This window comes from Micromesistius poutassou, assembly GCF_964030765.1.
Source record: "Micromesistius poutassou genome assembly, chromosome: 21".
Lineage (NCBI taxonomy): Eukaryota > Metazoa > Chordata > Actinopteri > Gadiformes > Gadidae > Micromesistius > Micromesistius poutassou.
The window spans coordinates 1,089,590-1,106,056 of NC_140291.1; the positions used below are offsets into that span (position 1 = coordinate 1,089,590).

Sequence of the window (16,467 nt, forward strand, 5' to 3'; positions counted from 1 at the left end):
CTGCCATATTGTGTTATTTTATTGGCAAAACTTTACAATAAGGGTGCATAACGTTACCGTTAACAGTAGTTGATGCAGTAATAAGCATTAACTACTGGTCTTGTTGTCCTTTACTAACCCTCTACCCCTAACCCCTATGCTAATGCTATGCTACTGCATTAAGTAACATTAAAAAAAATGGTGTTTATTAATGTTCCCTTTTAGTAAAGTGTTAAGCTTTTATTTTCCAGTTAAAAGGTCGGAACGGCGTTGAATTCCTTGTTCAGTACGACAACGAGGGCATCATCAACGACTGGCACAAAGTCCTGGGCGACACCATACGACAGCTTGTGAGTAGTTCCATCCACTCTCCCCCCCGACACTGTATTGGCTGTGTGTATTCCACCAAGGTCAACCAGTGTTTTCTAACTGTGTTTGTTTTGTCCAGTTCAGATAATGAATAAGACTTCACACCTGCTCTGGGTCACATTCCCTAATGCAGCTATTTATAAAAATATCTGAAGTAGAATGTTTCTCAAGAATAAAAGGTGCCCATCCATGAGTCCGTCAATACAGGGAATTGTTTTCTGTTCATCTTTGTGGTCCACTTTGCCCCCCCAACCCTCGGAAAATTGAAATCTCTTTTTCTATATATATATATATATATATATATATATATATATAATTTTATATAAAATATAACTACAACTGTAGTTACAACTCAGTCCACTAGAGGCTGCTATCTGGAACACGTACATACTGCAACTTTAATAGTGCTAGCTTTGTTCAAATATAAGTAATAGTGAAGGTTGGGATGATTGATCATGGGTCGTTTGGTGTGTGTGTGTGTGTGTGTGTGTGTGTGTGTGTGTGTGTGTGTGTGTGTGTGTGTGTGTGTGTTAGGAGTACCAGGACCACCACTCAGAGGAGGAGGAAGGAGAGCTGTGTGAGAAGCCCTGCATAGCGGACATTAACCGAGAGGACCGGGGAGGCACCACGGAGAAGATCAGAAGAAGTGAGTCACTGCCACTGAAGCTGCTTTCAAAGGACCGCTTCACTTTGTGTGACGTGTGTCGCCATCTAGCTGAGGGTCATTGCAATGAAGTGTATCGACCTTTAAAAGTATTAAGGTATCAGACTAAAACTATCTTTCAGAACTCATAATAACACCATTTAAAGGCGTCTTGTCGTAATTAATACAGACCATAAAAGTCGATATCTTCATTTCATAACGAAACAATACCATTCAAAACACTAAACGATAAAGTTCAATTATTTCCCAGCCCGAGTTGCAGGTATGAAAGCATCTAAGATCTCGATGAGAGACAGAATCAACCAGACTTACTTATTCAACTAGGCCAGGCAAGGCAAGGAAACTCTATTTATATAGCATTTCCTACACAAGGTAACCTCGAAGTGCTAGAAACGTCGTCATACAATAAAATCAAATAATGAAAGAAAAAAGATAGGTAAAAGAAAACAAAGGCAAAGTAAAAAAGAAAAAACGAAACGCATTGTAGAAGCCGACGCCTTAGTGACCGGCTCCCTCCCTTGCTACCGTCTGAGTGTGTTGAAGCGTCGTTGGCCCGTTTGTCTGTCCAGGCACGCGGCCCAGCTTGTCCAGCGCCGCCCCAGAGGAGATGGACCAGAAGAAGGTCCGGAACAAGCTCATCAAGTTCCTCATGAAGCGGCCCACGCTGCAGTCCGTGAAGGAGAAAGGCTACTTCAGAGGTACAGAGCTGCGCTCAGCCCCGGGGCCCGGGGCCCGGGGCCCGCGGTGGACTACAGTGGTCGCCTTTGTCCTCCGTGTCAGGCGATCCTTTACGTTTTGGGTTCTCCGCCGCGGCACAGAGAAAACTCTGAACACACCTGAGATGTTTTATTTGATTCAAAGGGGACACGTCGCGCTCGCCTCATAGAAGAGAGTGCTGCCCATGTGTGTGTGTGTGTGTGTCTGTGTGTGTGTGTGTGTGTGTGTGTGTGTGTGTGTGTTGTGAAAGACATGGCGGCCTGCGACGTTGACCCTGTTTTTAATTAAAAAATATCTATACAGTAAAGTAAGTCCAGTGATGTAATTGGTACAGGATTACAGGCTTTCAGTCGGTCAAGTGTTAATGTTCAGTATGAGACAGATTCATTCACAACAAACCTACGAAGGATTAGTTCCTACTCTGTATCAGAGAGTAGCTGAGGGGGACGTTTCCAGTTTCATGTTTGAGTGTATTGTGGTTCAGTAGCTCTGCTCTCTGACCCCATGCGGACAAGACGTTCAACATGTTTGAGTATATGTTGGTTCGATGGCTCTGTCTGCTCTCTGACCTCTGACCCCATGCACCCAAGGTGTTAGACATGTTTGAGTATATGTTGGTTCAATGGCTCTGCTCTCTGACCTCTGACCCCTTGCAGAGAACGTGTTTGGCTGTCACCTGGCCACGCTGTGTGCCCAAGAGAGGACCACGGTTCCCAGCTTTGTGGAGAAATGTGTTCGAGCCGTAGAAAGGAGAGGTACACTTTTCCCATTATTTTTTTTCATTATCATGAAGGGTCCCCATCGCTGTTTTGATTGGAGACAGGGTTGCGTCTCTTTTGTTTTCAGTGATTGACTGACTGTTGTTGATTCGACAGGTTTGGACATCGATGGCATCTACAGAGTCAGTGGGAATCTAGCGGTCATACAGAAGTTGCGTTACAAGGCTGATCATGGTACAGTGAAATGCTTTATTTTCTGTGTCTAACTACTGACAAGTACGCTTGTGTGTTTGTTATGTTTTATTCGCATTGCATTCCCATTCAACTGATGTAATTTGTATTGAAAATGATAATGGGTCAGAGAAAGTTTTTCCACGCGATTGCTGCACACGGGAACTCAATAAGTACAGCAGCGCCCCCTTGTGTCTGCTAATGGTATTTACTCCTGTGTCGAACAGAGGAACTTGACCTGGAAGACGGCCAGTGGGAAGACGTTCATGTCATCACCGGAGCATTGAAATTATTTTTCCGAGAGCTTCCAGAACCCCTGTTTCCTTTCAGCCACTTCAGCAGATTCATTGCAGCCATCAGTAAGCCGGATTTCTCTGTTCCTTAACCTGAAACCATGTCACGTGACTATTTACACAAATATATGCCCAATCCTTTGTGTCATTGTCGAGTTATGGTTTCATACAATTTGTTTGTTGTTCATTTAGATTAGATTAGAGAGTAGTAGTATCATCCTCCAGAGAGCCCATTCAATGCCACCTGCATACATCACACAGAGCATTAATGACATAAACGATGCAGCATCATCAGATCAACACACACTGCAGCACATGAGCTCAGCAGGTAGTGAGTTTGTTCAGGCAGTGACGGCAGAGCGCACAAAGCTCTTCCCTAACTAGGCTCTTCTATTCATGACATTTATCAGACGTTGTGTGCGAAGGGATATGAGAATGACACGAGTGTTATCTCACTATCTCACTGTGTGTAACATGGAATGTTTTCTCCCTCACTCTTCCTAGGGTCAAGTGATTACAACGCAAAAGTGTCTTACATGAGGGATTTGGTCAAGTCCCTTCCTCTGCCGAACCACGATACCATGCAACTCTTGTTTGGCCATTTACACAGGTACAGTGGACCGTTTTACAATCCCTGTCCCATGTGACTTAGCTACTAAACGTGTAGTAACTGTGTGTCAGCTGTGTTATCTGTGTGGCTTGGAGGTGTAGTATTTTTTTCTTGATACGCTGATGACGAACTGAGATACCACAGGGGGAAGCGCCCCTTGATAAGCCACTGATCAAGTGACAAGTGAAATCATCAGCGTTGTTCACTCGGGCCTGAATCCTCCCCACCCTCCTCCTGCGTTTCTCAGGGTCATCAAATACGGCAACGACAACAGGATGACGGTACAGAACGTGGCCATCGTGTTCGGCCCCACCCTGCTGCGCCCGGAGGTGGAGTCGGCCAACATTGCCATGCACATGGTGTTCCAGAACCAGATCGTGGAGTTTGTCCTCAACGAATATGAGACCATCTTCAGCTAGGGCAACAATGACCCCGGTGGGGGGGGGGGGGGGGGGGTAGGGGGTGGTGGGGAGGGGGAGGGTGGGGTGGTGACAAAGGAAACGCGGCGAACACCGTGACACGTGAAACCTGAGCATCGCTTTGTTTAGCGGTAGGACAGCCTCCGGCGAGCGACACCTGCGATGTTAATAGATATGATATAAACAGCCGGGGGGCCACGGCAGTAGGGACTAACCCCCCCCCCCCCCCCCCCCCCCCCTCCAGTCTTGCTTTCCTTTTAAAGGCTCGCGGCATTTGACGAAATACACGTTTTTTTCTGCAGTATTTTAGGATTGGGAAAACAGAAACACCGTTCACACGCAGCCTCTGTTTCTAATCTCTAAGCAAGGTGGTGGTGGTGGTGGTGGAGCTTTAGGCTTCGCTGTCCCTCTGTCAGCTTCCCACAAACCAAGCGACCCTCTGCTCCGGCCGTCCCTCCGTCCGCAGGGCGTTGGTCGGGCCGCTGTTTCGCTGTAGTCCGCATTAATGTGTTATAATATTAATACTGCCTTGTAATGGTTGGAGCGTATATATAGAATCTCACTGTGCCCTGGAAAGATGCAATAATATTAAGTTGTTGTCAAAGGATCAAATGAATGCGTCCGTGTTTTGTCTGTCTTGTCTGTTTGTTTTAAACCTAAAGATTACTTTTTAATGTTGGCATCTGAAGTGAGTGTATATTTGATATGGTGGTCATTTGGTCTTCTAGTCTCATTTTCACATGTTAGAACTATTATTGTAATATAGTAATGTATAAAATATTAAAACAGCTGTGAATTATACGTTAACAAAGCCTACTTTTCAGTGTCTAGATTCCTTTTGAATGGATGGTTCATCTTTCTATAGCCCGCTGAAGGGGCTTTGTATAGTGATCATAGCATAACATACTGTTGCTTTTTTGAAAAGTAAGTAAAGCCAGTGAGAGGCCTAGACCATAATGAGATAAGCTCGATCTTATAAGAGATGTGTGCCTGTAAATACAAATAGGAAGCATTGGTTTGCTGAAAAAGCAGACGATGCCCAGACTTCTCTTTAATAAAGAATAACTTTGTACAAAGAAATTGTGATTATTCTTTCAAATAACTGAATAAAATATATTTAAGTACTTTATTATTTGAGTACTTTATTCATCCCGATGGAAATTGTTTATATTACAATAAATAATAATAATAATAATAATTGAGTTATAGACCTACCTTCTAACTCTGTGTTACATTATATTTGACATTTAAAATAAAGAAATGAACTAAGGAATGTATTCAAATCAGGGATGGTTGGAAACAAAATGGCAGGTGGACCAGCTAAGGCTGTACTGTGGGAAGAGATGGGAAGAGATTGGACTGCATTGATACCAAATTAGATGGGATTTGATACATTTTCCACAAAATCTCTCCTGGGACAAAATCAATCAGAGCATGTATATAAAAGTATCTTTCAGTGTTCAAGATGTCCTAATAAAAAAGTGTGTATGCTTTGGTTGGGGCAAATTAATATTATAATATCTTTCTTTTTCTGTTTATTTATTTGTGTCTCTCACGTCAAGTCCTAAATAGGCATTCTCATGAACGACAGTAGGTGGCAGTAATACACAACGTTTGTGCCTGGTCTGCGAGGGGGGAAAGGAAAAGAAAAAAGAAGTGAACGTATTCACGCGTGACACATCAACGGAGCGCTTGCTTTGCAAGCCAAGCCGGAACCCGCCGCATGGTCGGAGTCATTTGGAGGCGGCACACTTCCGGGAACTGTCGGCTGGGGAAAAGTGAAACTGCAATCCATCTCTGCGATGAGTTTCGAGTGGCCCTGGCAGTATAACTTCCCTCCCTTTTTTACGTGAGTCTTTTCTAATTAGCAATTCAAAGTCACGTATTGACACGCTGACGGTGTGTCCGTTTGTTAAGAACATGCGTCCAGTGGTGGTCTGCAGGCTAGCTCAATGCTAAAGGATGCTACGGAAGTGAATCTCAGTTGGGGAGTCTGGTGTCTAACGTGATTATAGTTTATATATCTTACTAAGTTTATATATCTAACCATCTATTAGATAGTTTATACATCCAACTATCTGTTAGATAGTTTAGACATTCGACTATCTATTACAGTTGAAAACCAAGAGCTAAGACACTGGATATCTGTTGTAGTTGTAAATGAAGAGCTTAAACATTGATATGTTATCAACTAAGAGCTAAAACATTGTAGTTGTAAATGAAGAGACACATTGATATACGTCATAGTTTTATATTAGAGAAACAACATTAGATGAATATTATGAGTCATAAACTTAGAGTTATTGTTATTGTTGTTGTACAATAATAATAATACCAAACCAATATATCAGTGTGAACTTGATTACTTGCTGAGTGACTACAAAGTAGTTCACTAATGATCCACCCTCCCTACATTTATTTCCTATTCTTCCCATACTTTGAACTTGAAGACAAGATTGTTTTAACGACAGTGAAAAAGATTTGTCAAACATGAATCTGTTCAAGGGCTTCCAAACCAGACGTGCATTACATGCTAGATTAGGTTGAACAACAGCATATAAAAAATCGGTCATCACTAAACAGATTGCCTTTGTATATGTTGCAAAAGACCCATCCCTAAATCAGAGCTTATCTCATACCGTGCTTGTAACAAGATCCCTGTCATCATTTGTGACGAGAGAATGAAAATGGAAACTCTTCCCCCTCTCGACTGATGAACAGTTTTTCTTCTTTCTCTGCTTTCCTTCTCCTGTGGACAGATTACAGCCTAATGTGGACACCAGACAGAAGCAGCTGGCGGCGTGGTGCTCGCTGGCGCTGGCTTACTGCAGACACCACAGACTCTACACCCTGGACGTCATGGAGTCCCAGGAGAGCCCTGTCTTCAATAACAAGAAGATAGAGCGTATCCTTAACGACGCCTTGAAGACCATTGATTAGAGTGACTCTTTTTTTTTTTTAAGTCGTTATTCAAATTAACATTGTTGGAATGAAGGTCTTTAACTTAAAATGTATTTATTTATAATTTTAAAAAGTATTCACAATTAGCATATTGTATTGTCGAGTCTTTAGAATCCGTAGGTTGACTTTCACAGTTGCCATATAGCAAAACTTTCCGACCTTAACTAAAGTCCCAGGAAAACTATCAACGGAAGCGATCCAAGTTGTCTTTGAGGAACTCAGGAAAAAAGGTGACAACGCCCTTAGTGGTTGAAGACCCATGGTGTCGTATTACCTCACCAGTGACGCAACGATAGTGGTGCTGATTGTTTGTTTGTTTACTGGACTGTCCTGCCACCGTAGGGAACCTGGACTGGCTGGACAAAAACAAGTCTCGGTGTTTAGTCATGTGGAGACGGCCGGAGGAGTGGGGCAAGCTGATCTACCAATGGGTGAGTCATCGGCCCCAAACAGGATCACTCAGTGTACCGGGAATTGGTACTCCTGTCCTCATACCCGGGTTTACGTTGACCAAAGAAATACAAACATTTAATGAAAGACGTGAATGCTTTTGACATTTCAAAATACCCTCGCTAACTTTCAATATAATCTATTTACTGGATTGTATATCTGGGATCCAGCAGTCCTAGCGTGTAACGCCAGACCCTCTGGGGGGAGACGGAACAGAGCGGCGGGAATACGCCATGCTTCGTGTTTCCTTATGGAGACGTCTACCCAAAATAATTAAATTTGCGACTGGCTGAGGCTTTCATAAGGGGGTTTTGATGTATTTCTACAGTGGCTATTTTATACGGTGTCGATTTGAAATGTTTGAAAACATTTTTTTTTGACAGTTTAGTTGTAGGCCGTTCACACGTGAGCTCCGGATCTTCTCCGGAGAATCGGGTCTGAGAGGATCCTTTCACACATGAGTGGTGCTCTCACACATGCTACACACAGCCGGAGATGAGCCGCATCATACTCTGCATCCACCTTTAGGCGAGGGCTGGCGCCTGGGTTTGTGTTCACTGTAAATAAACAGTGCATGCTTCAGCAACATGTTCACCCAGATTCAGCGTTAGTCTGCCATCAGACTTTAGTTTATTAATCTATTATTAATTAATCTATTATCTATTATTATTAATCTATTATTCATTTTAAGTCTGATTTGTGAGAGTGCTACGTTGTTAAAATCATCCTATGTTTGGAGAAGTGAAGACGGATAAGGATGCCATTGCTTCAGCTGTTTGTGTCCATCATCTTAGAAGTCAGAAATATGTGAATGTTGTTGTGGAAGCTATCATTAATAAACGTTTTCTTACAGGGGCAATGCACCTATTTAACACATTGAGTGTTGGGATTGGGAAAGAGTTTCCCACTTTTACAAAAATAATCGGAGGGTAGATGTCATTATTAAATGGGCCACAATCACACGTTTTGCATCAGTTTGCTTTTGTCGATTAACACTCTTTACAACTCAACCCCAATGGGAATCTCTGACAATGTCTTTGAACCATCGCCTCTCGGCACTGCCAAATGAATACTATTATTATTAAAATATATATGCCATTTCTGTCTTCTCCCTATCAACCATTAGGTCTCCAAAGTCGGCATGATCAACTCAGTGTTTACACTTTACGAGCTGTCCAACGGCGATGACACAGAGGGTGAAGGTATGCTCCCATATCTCAATTCAAAATCAAATTTTATTCGTAGATCACCTTTCCGGCAAGCAAATGCAATTCAGAGTGATTTATATAATAAACAAACAGATTACCTTACAAAAAATGTATGATGAAATACAATGCAAAATATAATGACTCCTTGCTTTAAAGCTAGCCCTCAAAGTATTGACTGTGCATTGTCAGTCATCTGGATGGCAATTCCAAAGACGCGGAGCAGAGACAATAAAAGTACTATCCCCAGAGGCATATTGGGGCTGTATTTTTTTTACTTTTATTGAACCAGGCCAGTCATTTAGAACGGCTCACTTTTAACATCGTTATTCACTCTATTTTTGATAAAACTGTTTTGGTCGCTGCACTTTTTTGGGGCACCAGCATTTTTTAAATTTCTCTCGACAGACTGCTGTGCTGCTTGTCTGTCATGAACCGAAACGTCCCCTCTCTCTGAGCGAGAGAGAGCTCATCGGTTGTGGCATGTTTGCATTTCTAGAAAAAGGCTTTCAGCGGGAATGGAGGGCAGAGCGGTCTGAGCAGAGAGGAACAGAACATGAAGTCAAGAGATCCCGTGGTCTCATGAGGCTAACGGGAGACATTCACAGAAAACCATCACATCGCGACAGTGTAACCCGAAGGTTATCAACAGGGGGGAAATGAGGATTATCAGGGGGCAGGGAAGCAGCTGCAGGAGTCTGTGAAGGAGGTGACGGCCGTGGTTCACTTCTGAACTACAAGACTACCGTCTCCCAATCCAGCCCTTTTTTTACAGGATGTTCGTCAATACTAAATATTTGAGACACTGACATCATTGTGTGTTGTGCCAAGAACTATGCTAATTGTTAAATGTCCTCTTTTCCCAGAATTCCACGGTCTTGAAGAGTGGATGTTGCTGCGGTCCTTGCAGGCACTGCAGACGGACGGCAAGGCCGAGATCATCACCATGGACGACAGCAAGGGGGTCAAGTTCTTCTGAGCGGACCCCCTGCGTCACAAACTCGGGCCCTTTATCGCTTTGTTTTAAGACGCTACGACGGTCGAGCCATCTTAGGGTTATGCAAGATCCACCAAAAATACCCCCCAAACAAACGGACGCTGGTTAAAAATGATTTGCATCAGGAAGTTGCTATTTCTGGGCCGCTGAAGGGGAACCAAAATGAGGGTGCCACCTCTGTGAAGAAGAGGAGAGGTGCTACAACAGATGTGTTGCATTGGTACGGGTGGTGCACCTTCGGTTCAAGGTAACCATCTGCCGAGCCAGCTGGCTCCCAGTTTAAATGCAACCAGACTCAATCAGGGGAGTCTGTGCTGTTCTGTGTACCCTTTACTGGGAGTACATCTTACCTACACTGCTGTAACTTTCTCTGTCTTTGTAAATATGGTTGTAGTTTTAGTTTTCAGGGTTTGCTTTCCGATTCATGGGTATTATATAAACGATGCATTAAACAGGGCGGTTATTCCTCTGCTCCGCCACAACGACACACAACGAGGGACCTTTACCTTTTGGGTGTTCAAATGTGTTGCTCCCCGACGAGGAGTAGCGTGGAGATGAGGGGGTGGAGTGCTGGCTCTGTTTTTCTGTACTGATCACTGTGGTAACAACACAGAATCAACTCTTACACTCCCTGCTCCTTGGCCAAACAAATTTGTTTTTGTTATGGGAAAATAAAGAAATTTCAAATTGTATGTACTGTGGGATGGACTGATGTGATATGATGGGTGTTTTCAGTTTGATTAATGTTGGTTTTGGATTCATTTCGTTCTTTTTTTTCTTTGCAAGAACATGCATGTGTTCTGTTGACATCATGTTATGTGGTTGTGTCACATGTCGGCCAACAAGATGACAAAGTTTTTAAAAGTTAAATCTATTTACTCATTTCGACAGTGCACATCTGTTTGGCATCGCATGCAGAATCCTTGCTAGTCAGATAGGTTTCTAATGAAATTCTCTTAAATTCTATCAAGTAACCTTTTCACAGAATACGATTTTCGTGCGGAATTCCGAATTCTGATATTATGAATGACCCAGTTTAACCGGGCCGTGCCAGCCCTAATCATGTGGCAGGGCCCTGAGGCGCAGATAGAGCTCCGGGGAGCCCAGCGTGCCCGCTGATAAAGTCCCTGGTGTGTGTTTGTGTGACCGGTGGGGGCCGACTGCCCTTGGAGATAAAAGGGGTCTTGTTGATGTGGCGCCATCTACAGGCCGCATGGTGTACTAAACGGTCTTGTTCGCGAAATCAGCAGTGGATTTTAACTTATAGTAAAGCCTGGAAAAAAAACAAAAAACAATGGCAACATATGTGTGTCATAAAATAAATGGTTTGCGTTATAATTCTTGGAAATCTACCCAAACCCTCCAAAATGTATACTCAAGAGTCTGCTTATAGTAAAAACTAAATATCCTGATGTAACAGCTTAATCTGCAACGAGGCTGACCCCCCGCCCCCCACCCCCCCCCCCCCCCCCCGTGTTGAATAAACCACTTCTTGCGTTGATAAATCGTTCAGCATAGAATATTACAAAACTAAATCATAACATTTTGTCTCGGACTTGGAACGACTTTGACGTCAGTGGGTCATTACCGCCTCCTCGCGCAGGGCGCACGTTTTTATTACCGCGAGGGGCGGAGCCGAGCGCTCCGCTGCGCTCCAGCGCGGCGCTGGGGCGCAGCTGATAATAACAGTCTGCTGCCAGAGGTTACCTTTATAACCGCGCACTGCCAGCGGGAGAGAGGATTACTGTATTCAAACCCACCATGTGTTGAATGGAAGTTTCGAGATTCCGTTTCTGCACCGAGTAAGTAGCCTAAGTGTTATTTGCTTTTGTTTTGTATGTTTTTTCAACAAGTTGCCCTCTTGTTTGCAGCCTATTTGAATGGCTAATTTTTTTTTTTAGCTTTCATCACATTGCAGGAATCAGTAGCCTACCTACCTAAGTAGAAGGACTAGTCTCTCAACGACACCGCCATGGCCATTAACACCGTAGTGATTAATGCCATCATAGTGATTAATACAACTGTAGTCATTGATAAACCCCATTACGATTAATACCACCATAGTGATTGATTACGCCGTAGTGATTGACACCACTATCTTCATTGACACAACCGTAGTTATCGCCTGTTGACTTGAGCGCAACAATGGCGCGTGTGACCTCTTCGGGAAGAATTGGGGCTATATCAATTAACTAATTAACGTTGTGTTCCCGCCGTTGTTTCAGGGTCCAATTAAAGGGGGGCACTGACGTTGAAACAATGTCGCGCGCAGAGATGGAAATACCCGGACGCGGATTCCCGGGTCTGTCGGTGGACATGTCGGAGGGGGACTGCATGTCCCGGGTGTCCGTGTTCAGGCCACACGGTCTAGGCGCACGGCGGAACTCCTATGGCCTTCATAAAATCACCATGGACATCGACTCCCCGATGTACAGCGGGGTCCTGTCCAAAGCGCTGTCGTGGTCTGCCGAGAACATCCTGTCGCTCCCAGAGTCCCGGGCCGAGGAGGAGGCGGGGAAGACGGACGACTCGCCCCGGTCCCCGTCCCAGTCCCCGTCCCCCTCCCTAACGTCGAGCATCGGCACCGTCGCCTCCCTCACGCCCCACTGCAGCGCAGCCTCGGAGGCTGTCCTGCTCACGGACACCTGGGCCTCCGTCCCGGCTTCTTCCTCCTCCTCCGTCATCCCCCAGGATGCGAGCTCGGACTCGGACACTGAGCTCCTTGTCCCCCACAGCAAACCGCACAAGGTGCTGTCGCGGCTCCCCTACCAGAGCAAGAGGGAGCAGGACGAGAAGGAGGAGATCGAGACCAAAGCTGTGGCCACTTCGCCCGATGGAAGATATCTCAAGTTCAACATCGAGATCGGACGGGGTTCGTTCAAGACCGTCTATAAAGGTCTGGACACGGAGACCACCGTGGAGGTGGCGTGGTGTGAGCTACAGGTGAGCGGGGAAGGACCTGTTGCACGGTGCTTTGACAATGTGGAATTATCTTTATTTCTATAGCCTGATATGAACAGGTTCAATACACTTAATTAGTAATTGTGCTATTTTAATTATATTCAAGTCTCCGTGTCAATTCGGCCTATTCGTGTTTTTTTATTCAGAGTCAACATTATATGCATTACATGCTGTTTAAGGTCCTACACTTTCTTATTGTTTCATCTATGAAAATAGTCCGGCCACAGGCGTATAAAGGAAACTGCTGTCAATTCGACTGTAATGGTTACTCACAGGCCACACGTTCGTTGGCCTGTGAGTAAAAGCCCAAGAAGGCCTTTTGTGAGGTGGATATTCTGCTTTTTCACGACCTTGGAACAGGGTTTGTGTCACCAACAACACACAGCTGACCTGGCCATCCCTCTCCAACAATCCACTCCGACTCTCTCAGTATGCCTTGAGCCTCGGTAATCTGTGTTGTTGTAATCAGCAACCGGTGACCCCAACAACAGTCCCTCACGCCCACACCGACTCACGTTAAACTGACACCCGCGTCTTTATAGCAACTGTAAAACGTCTAATTAATTGCCAAAAATAGAGTATCATTTCTTAACCCCCGCCCCCCCTCTCTAAAAAAAAGCCTTAGTGTGTGAAATCTGGTTAAGATGGGTGCCTCTCATCATCGAGGGTTACATGGCACCCCCCCACCTGGTTACGTGGGAGCCCTGTGGAGACACGTGGACCGGCGACAACCATAACACCCCTGATTATAAAAAGGCTTGACTCAGGCTGCGCGCATCAAACAGCCTGCTTGACAGCTGCTCCGTCTGTCCCGCTGCAGGCAGGACCGTGGAGGGCTTTAGAGAGTAAAGCCTGTTAAGTCTTCTCTGAACACTGGCTATTCTGCCCGGGCGCATGTCCGTGGCGGTGTCTTGGCGGGTAGTCAGGTGAGGTCAGGGGAGTTAAGTCCTCCCTCTTGTTATCTCACGGTTGGCCTAGTTAGTAGTTTGCCTCTACTAACCCAGTTTGATTAGCACCCCACCAGTTCCACCACCGAGCACGTACGTATGTGTATATATAGTTTAACGTGGGCCGCGTGCACACACACGCACACACACGCACACACACGCACACCGAAAACGCGCAGACGAAAGCAGCAGATCACATGAGGTGAAAGTGTCACAAGACAGGTGGGGGGGAGGGGAGGGCACTCTGTACCGCACTGTCCCACCTGTCGGGATGAGCAACAGGTGTCGCGTGCGCGTGTGTGTGTGTGTGTGTGTGTGTGTGTGTGTGTGTGTGTGTGTGTGTGTCACTCTCACTCGCAGGCCTAGAGCTGTCAACAGCTGCCTCACAGTTACACTTACACTGACACATGCATCACTTTTAAGAGGCCATGTATGTTCCACTTATCAACAAGTGGATTGGATTGAGAGAACAAGATCATCACGGATGTCCTATAGTCTACTGCGAGGGACCACGTCATTTCTTTTGAGATGGTGCTATACTGCTTCTCTTGAACCCTCTGTTCGTTACTTAGCGTTAGTTTGGGAAACACCCATTTGACAAATGTTTGTATTGAAGTGACCCATAAAACAAGTTCAGTTGTCTTATCACTTGTAACAACACGATTAAGAAACCTTAGCGGGGTGGTGGAAGGTGATGCAGAACTCTGCCCTGGGAGGACTCACTGAACCGGCTCAGTTCAACTGTAACAAACAAAAGGAAGACACTAGCCTTCATCAGGCAGCATCTGTTTAATGATGTATAATTGAATTTCAACTGAATTTCCCCTAGGGATCAATAAAATAAATAAATTACTATCTATCTATCTATCTATCTAACACGCAAGGTGTAATCCGCCAGGCAGAACGACGCGAAGAGAGTCGTCTGATTATAAGTTCTGTGGGAACACGTTTATGACGAGCACACACATGTAGGTCACAAGTAGGTGCCTTCATCTCTGTCCAAACAGCTCTTAACTTATACCTGCCACTGTATTCTTCTATGATTGGCTGAATGCGAGGCGCTGTACACTAATTGTAAAGAGCTTTGAGTGGAGATAGAAAGGATAGAAAAGCACTTTATAAATGCAGTCAGAATGCAGTCAATTCTTAATGTTAGCCAATCAGCATCAGAAGCTAAGCTAACACGAGAGCCGTTGGCACGTGGAGGACGTACTGAACAAGCATTTCCTTGTGTTCATTTCATGTTTAGAATCAGTCCTAGCATTATGCCAAACTGTGCCAGACAGGCTAATCCCCCCAGTGAGTTAGCTACCTAGCAACGCAGCCCTCCGAAGGCGCACAAGTTATAGACACTTTATAGCCTCAGCATTCAGAGACGTTTACAGATCATTAAACATTAATGAGCCGTAGTCTGGTCGTGTTTCCCTGGTGTAGGGAAGGGGTTTGTGCTCATTAGATGGCCTTCAAGGTACGGCTAGCACAACCTAAACACATGGAAGGAGCTAGCACCACCTAAACAATCCCAAAAACTTGTAGCAGGTCTTACGGTGGTTCTGGACGCTGGCTGGGTTGGGGGGGACTCAATTCTGCATTCAGAATCAGATCCCCTCACCCAGCTAAGTGTTTAGAACCAAATGGAAAAACGAGATGGCCGCTAGGGGCTTCAGGTCCGCCAGTGGACTAGTGGGAACTTGATCATAGTTTCTTCCAGATGGCTTTCAAGGCTTCCCCTCCACTATCATGACGGGAAAACAGTCAAACTGTTTTGAGTCTGTTCACTCTCTAACGTGCATGTTGGAGGTGGACGCCTGGTCTACGCAGCTGTCCAGTGTAAAAGGACCTACTACGAGTAGTTTTGGGAAACCTTATTAGAATATATGGATAACAATAAAGATTACTGGACAGAACGAGAGGGGGAGGGGGGCTCACTTTGTGTATTATATTTAATGAGGTTCACTGACAAAAGACAAAAGGAAAAATGTGTCCCAATGTGTTTCATTGAATTTTGAAAGCATCTGAAAAGCAACCAAACCTGAAGGTTGAAGCAATTTCTAATCAAACACATGGGTCGTTGTTGCTGTGTATCTCTCTGATGGGCTGAAATCATGCACGGTGATGTCACTTGCTGTATAATCTCAAGCAAGTGACATCACCTGGAACTAAATGTGTGAATCAGTGTGTGTGTGTAGTGGTCTAGGGGGCTGATGCGTAGTGTTTGGTTACGCTCAATCTATAAAGCATTCCTTGTTTGACTGCCTGTGATGTCCCTGGTTTTGAGGACAAAAAGCAAAAGGGGGTGGAGGTGTTGAGGAGAAAATGATGACTTCACCCACACTCCCGAGGCCTGGAGCGCTTTTTAACGAGTGCCCTGTTGCATGCTGGGCCAGTAGTTGGGCAGCTGGAATTTGGGCCCACTGTTTACATGTCCATTTAATAAGGCGGGATTAGTCCAAACGTTGTAAAACCTCATTTATGATCCACTGCCGTTTCTGCACAACATATTATGAGTTATTGGGCGTCCTCAAATTAATACGGCCTAGTCACATGCGCCACCCGCACGCCACGGTGTCGCCTGCGCACGTTTGTGTGTCGCCGCTCGCTGGGATACACAGGAGAGGTTGTGTGTTTAGAGGTTGTGTGTTTAGAGGTTAGGTTCTCTGATGCGGATGGAAATAAGCAAGAGGCTGTAATCCTCCACAATGTCAGGGCTTCCTGCAGAAAATGTGTAAGTTTAGGTGGTGGGGTTTGCCGTCGGGCCCGGGGGGGGGGGGCTCGCTCAACAACATTGTCAAAATAACTGAAACAAGAACAGTCAAAGAACTTGTGCAACTTGAACTTCACAAATATTTAAAAGAAAAGTGCTAAACAACATTGTCAAAATAACAACTGAGACAAGAACACTCAAAGAATTTGTGCAATTTAACTTTTTTTTTACGACGACGTAG

The 16,467-nt window shown here is 45.0% G+C and overlaps 3 protein-coding genes across 3 annotated transcripts in view; all 3 read left to right on the top strand.

The window, feature by feature from the left end:
* The first annotated feature begins 234 nt into the window (after positions 1-234).
* LOC311366564 (rho GTPase-activating protein 27-like) lies at positions 235-5,123 on the top strand. Its single transcript, XM_084485350.1, has 8 exons — positions 235-329; positions 883-994; positions 1,582-1,710; positions 2,386-2,484; positions 2,605-2,682; positions 2,907-3,038; positions 3,477-3,582; positions 3,830-5,123. The coding sequence occupies exons 3-8, from the start codon at positions 1,620-1,622 to the stop codon at positions 3,999-4,001; spliced, it is 678 nt and encodes a 225-aa protein (XP_084341476.1). The 5' UTR covers positions 235-329; positions 883-994; positions 1,582-1,619; the 3' UTR covers positions 4,002-5,123.
* Positions 5,124-5,751: 628 nt separating this feature from the next.
* vps25 (vacuolar protein sorting 25 homolog) lies at positions 5,752-10,306 on the top strand. The gene is made up of 6 exons (XM_084485348.1): positions 5,752-5,850; positions 6,761-6,906; positions 7,139-7,192; positions 7,305-7,393; positions 8,539-8,614; positions 9,484-10,306. Exons 1-6 carry the CDS (start codon positions 5,804-5,806, stop codon positions 9,594-9,596), a joined length of 525 nt encoding a protein of 174 aa, XP_084341474.1. The 5' UTR covers positions 5,752-5,803; the 3' UTR covers positions 9,597-10,306.
* Positions 10,307-11,358: 1,052 nt separating this feature from the next.
* wnk4a (WNK lysine deficient protein kinase 4a) overlaps positions 11,359-16,467 on the top strand; it is a gene marked incomplete at its 3' end in the record, with an annotated part of 36,194 nt that continues 31,085 nt past the window's right edge. The window contains exons 1-2 of the mRNA XM_084485523.1: positions 11,359-11,416; positions 11,840-12,557. Of these exons, the coding sequence (XP_084341649.1) occupies positions 11,385-11,416; positions 11,840-12,557 (750 nt within the window). The 5' untranslated portion in view covers positions 11,359-11,384. The remainder of the gene's footprint in view (positions 11,417-11,839; positions 12,558-16,467) is intronic.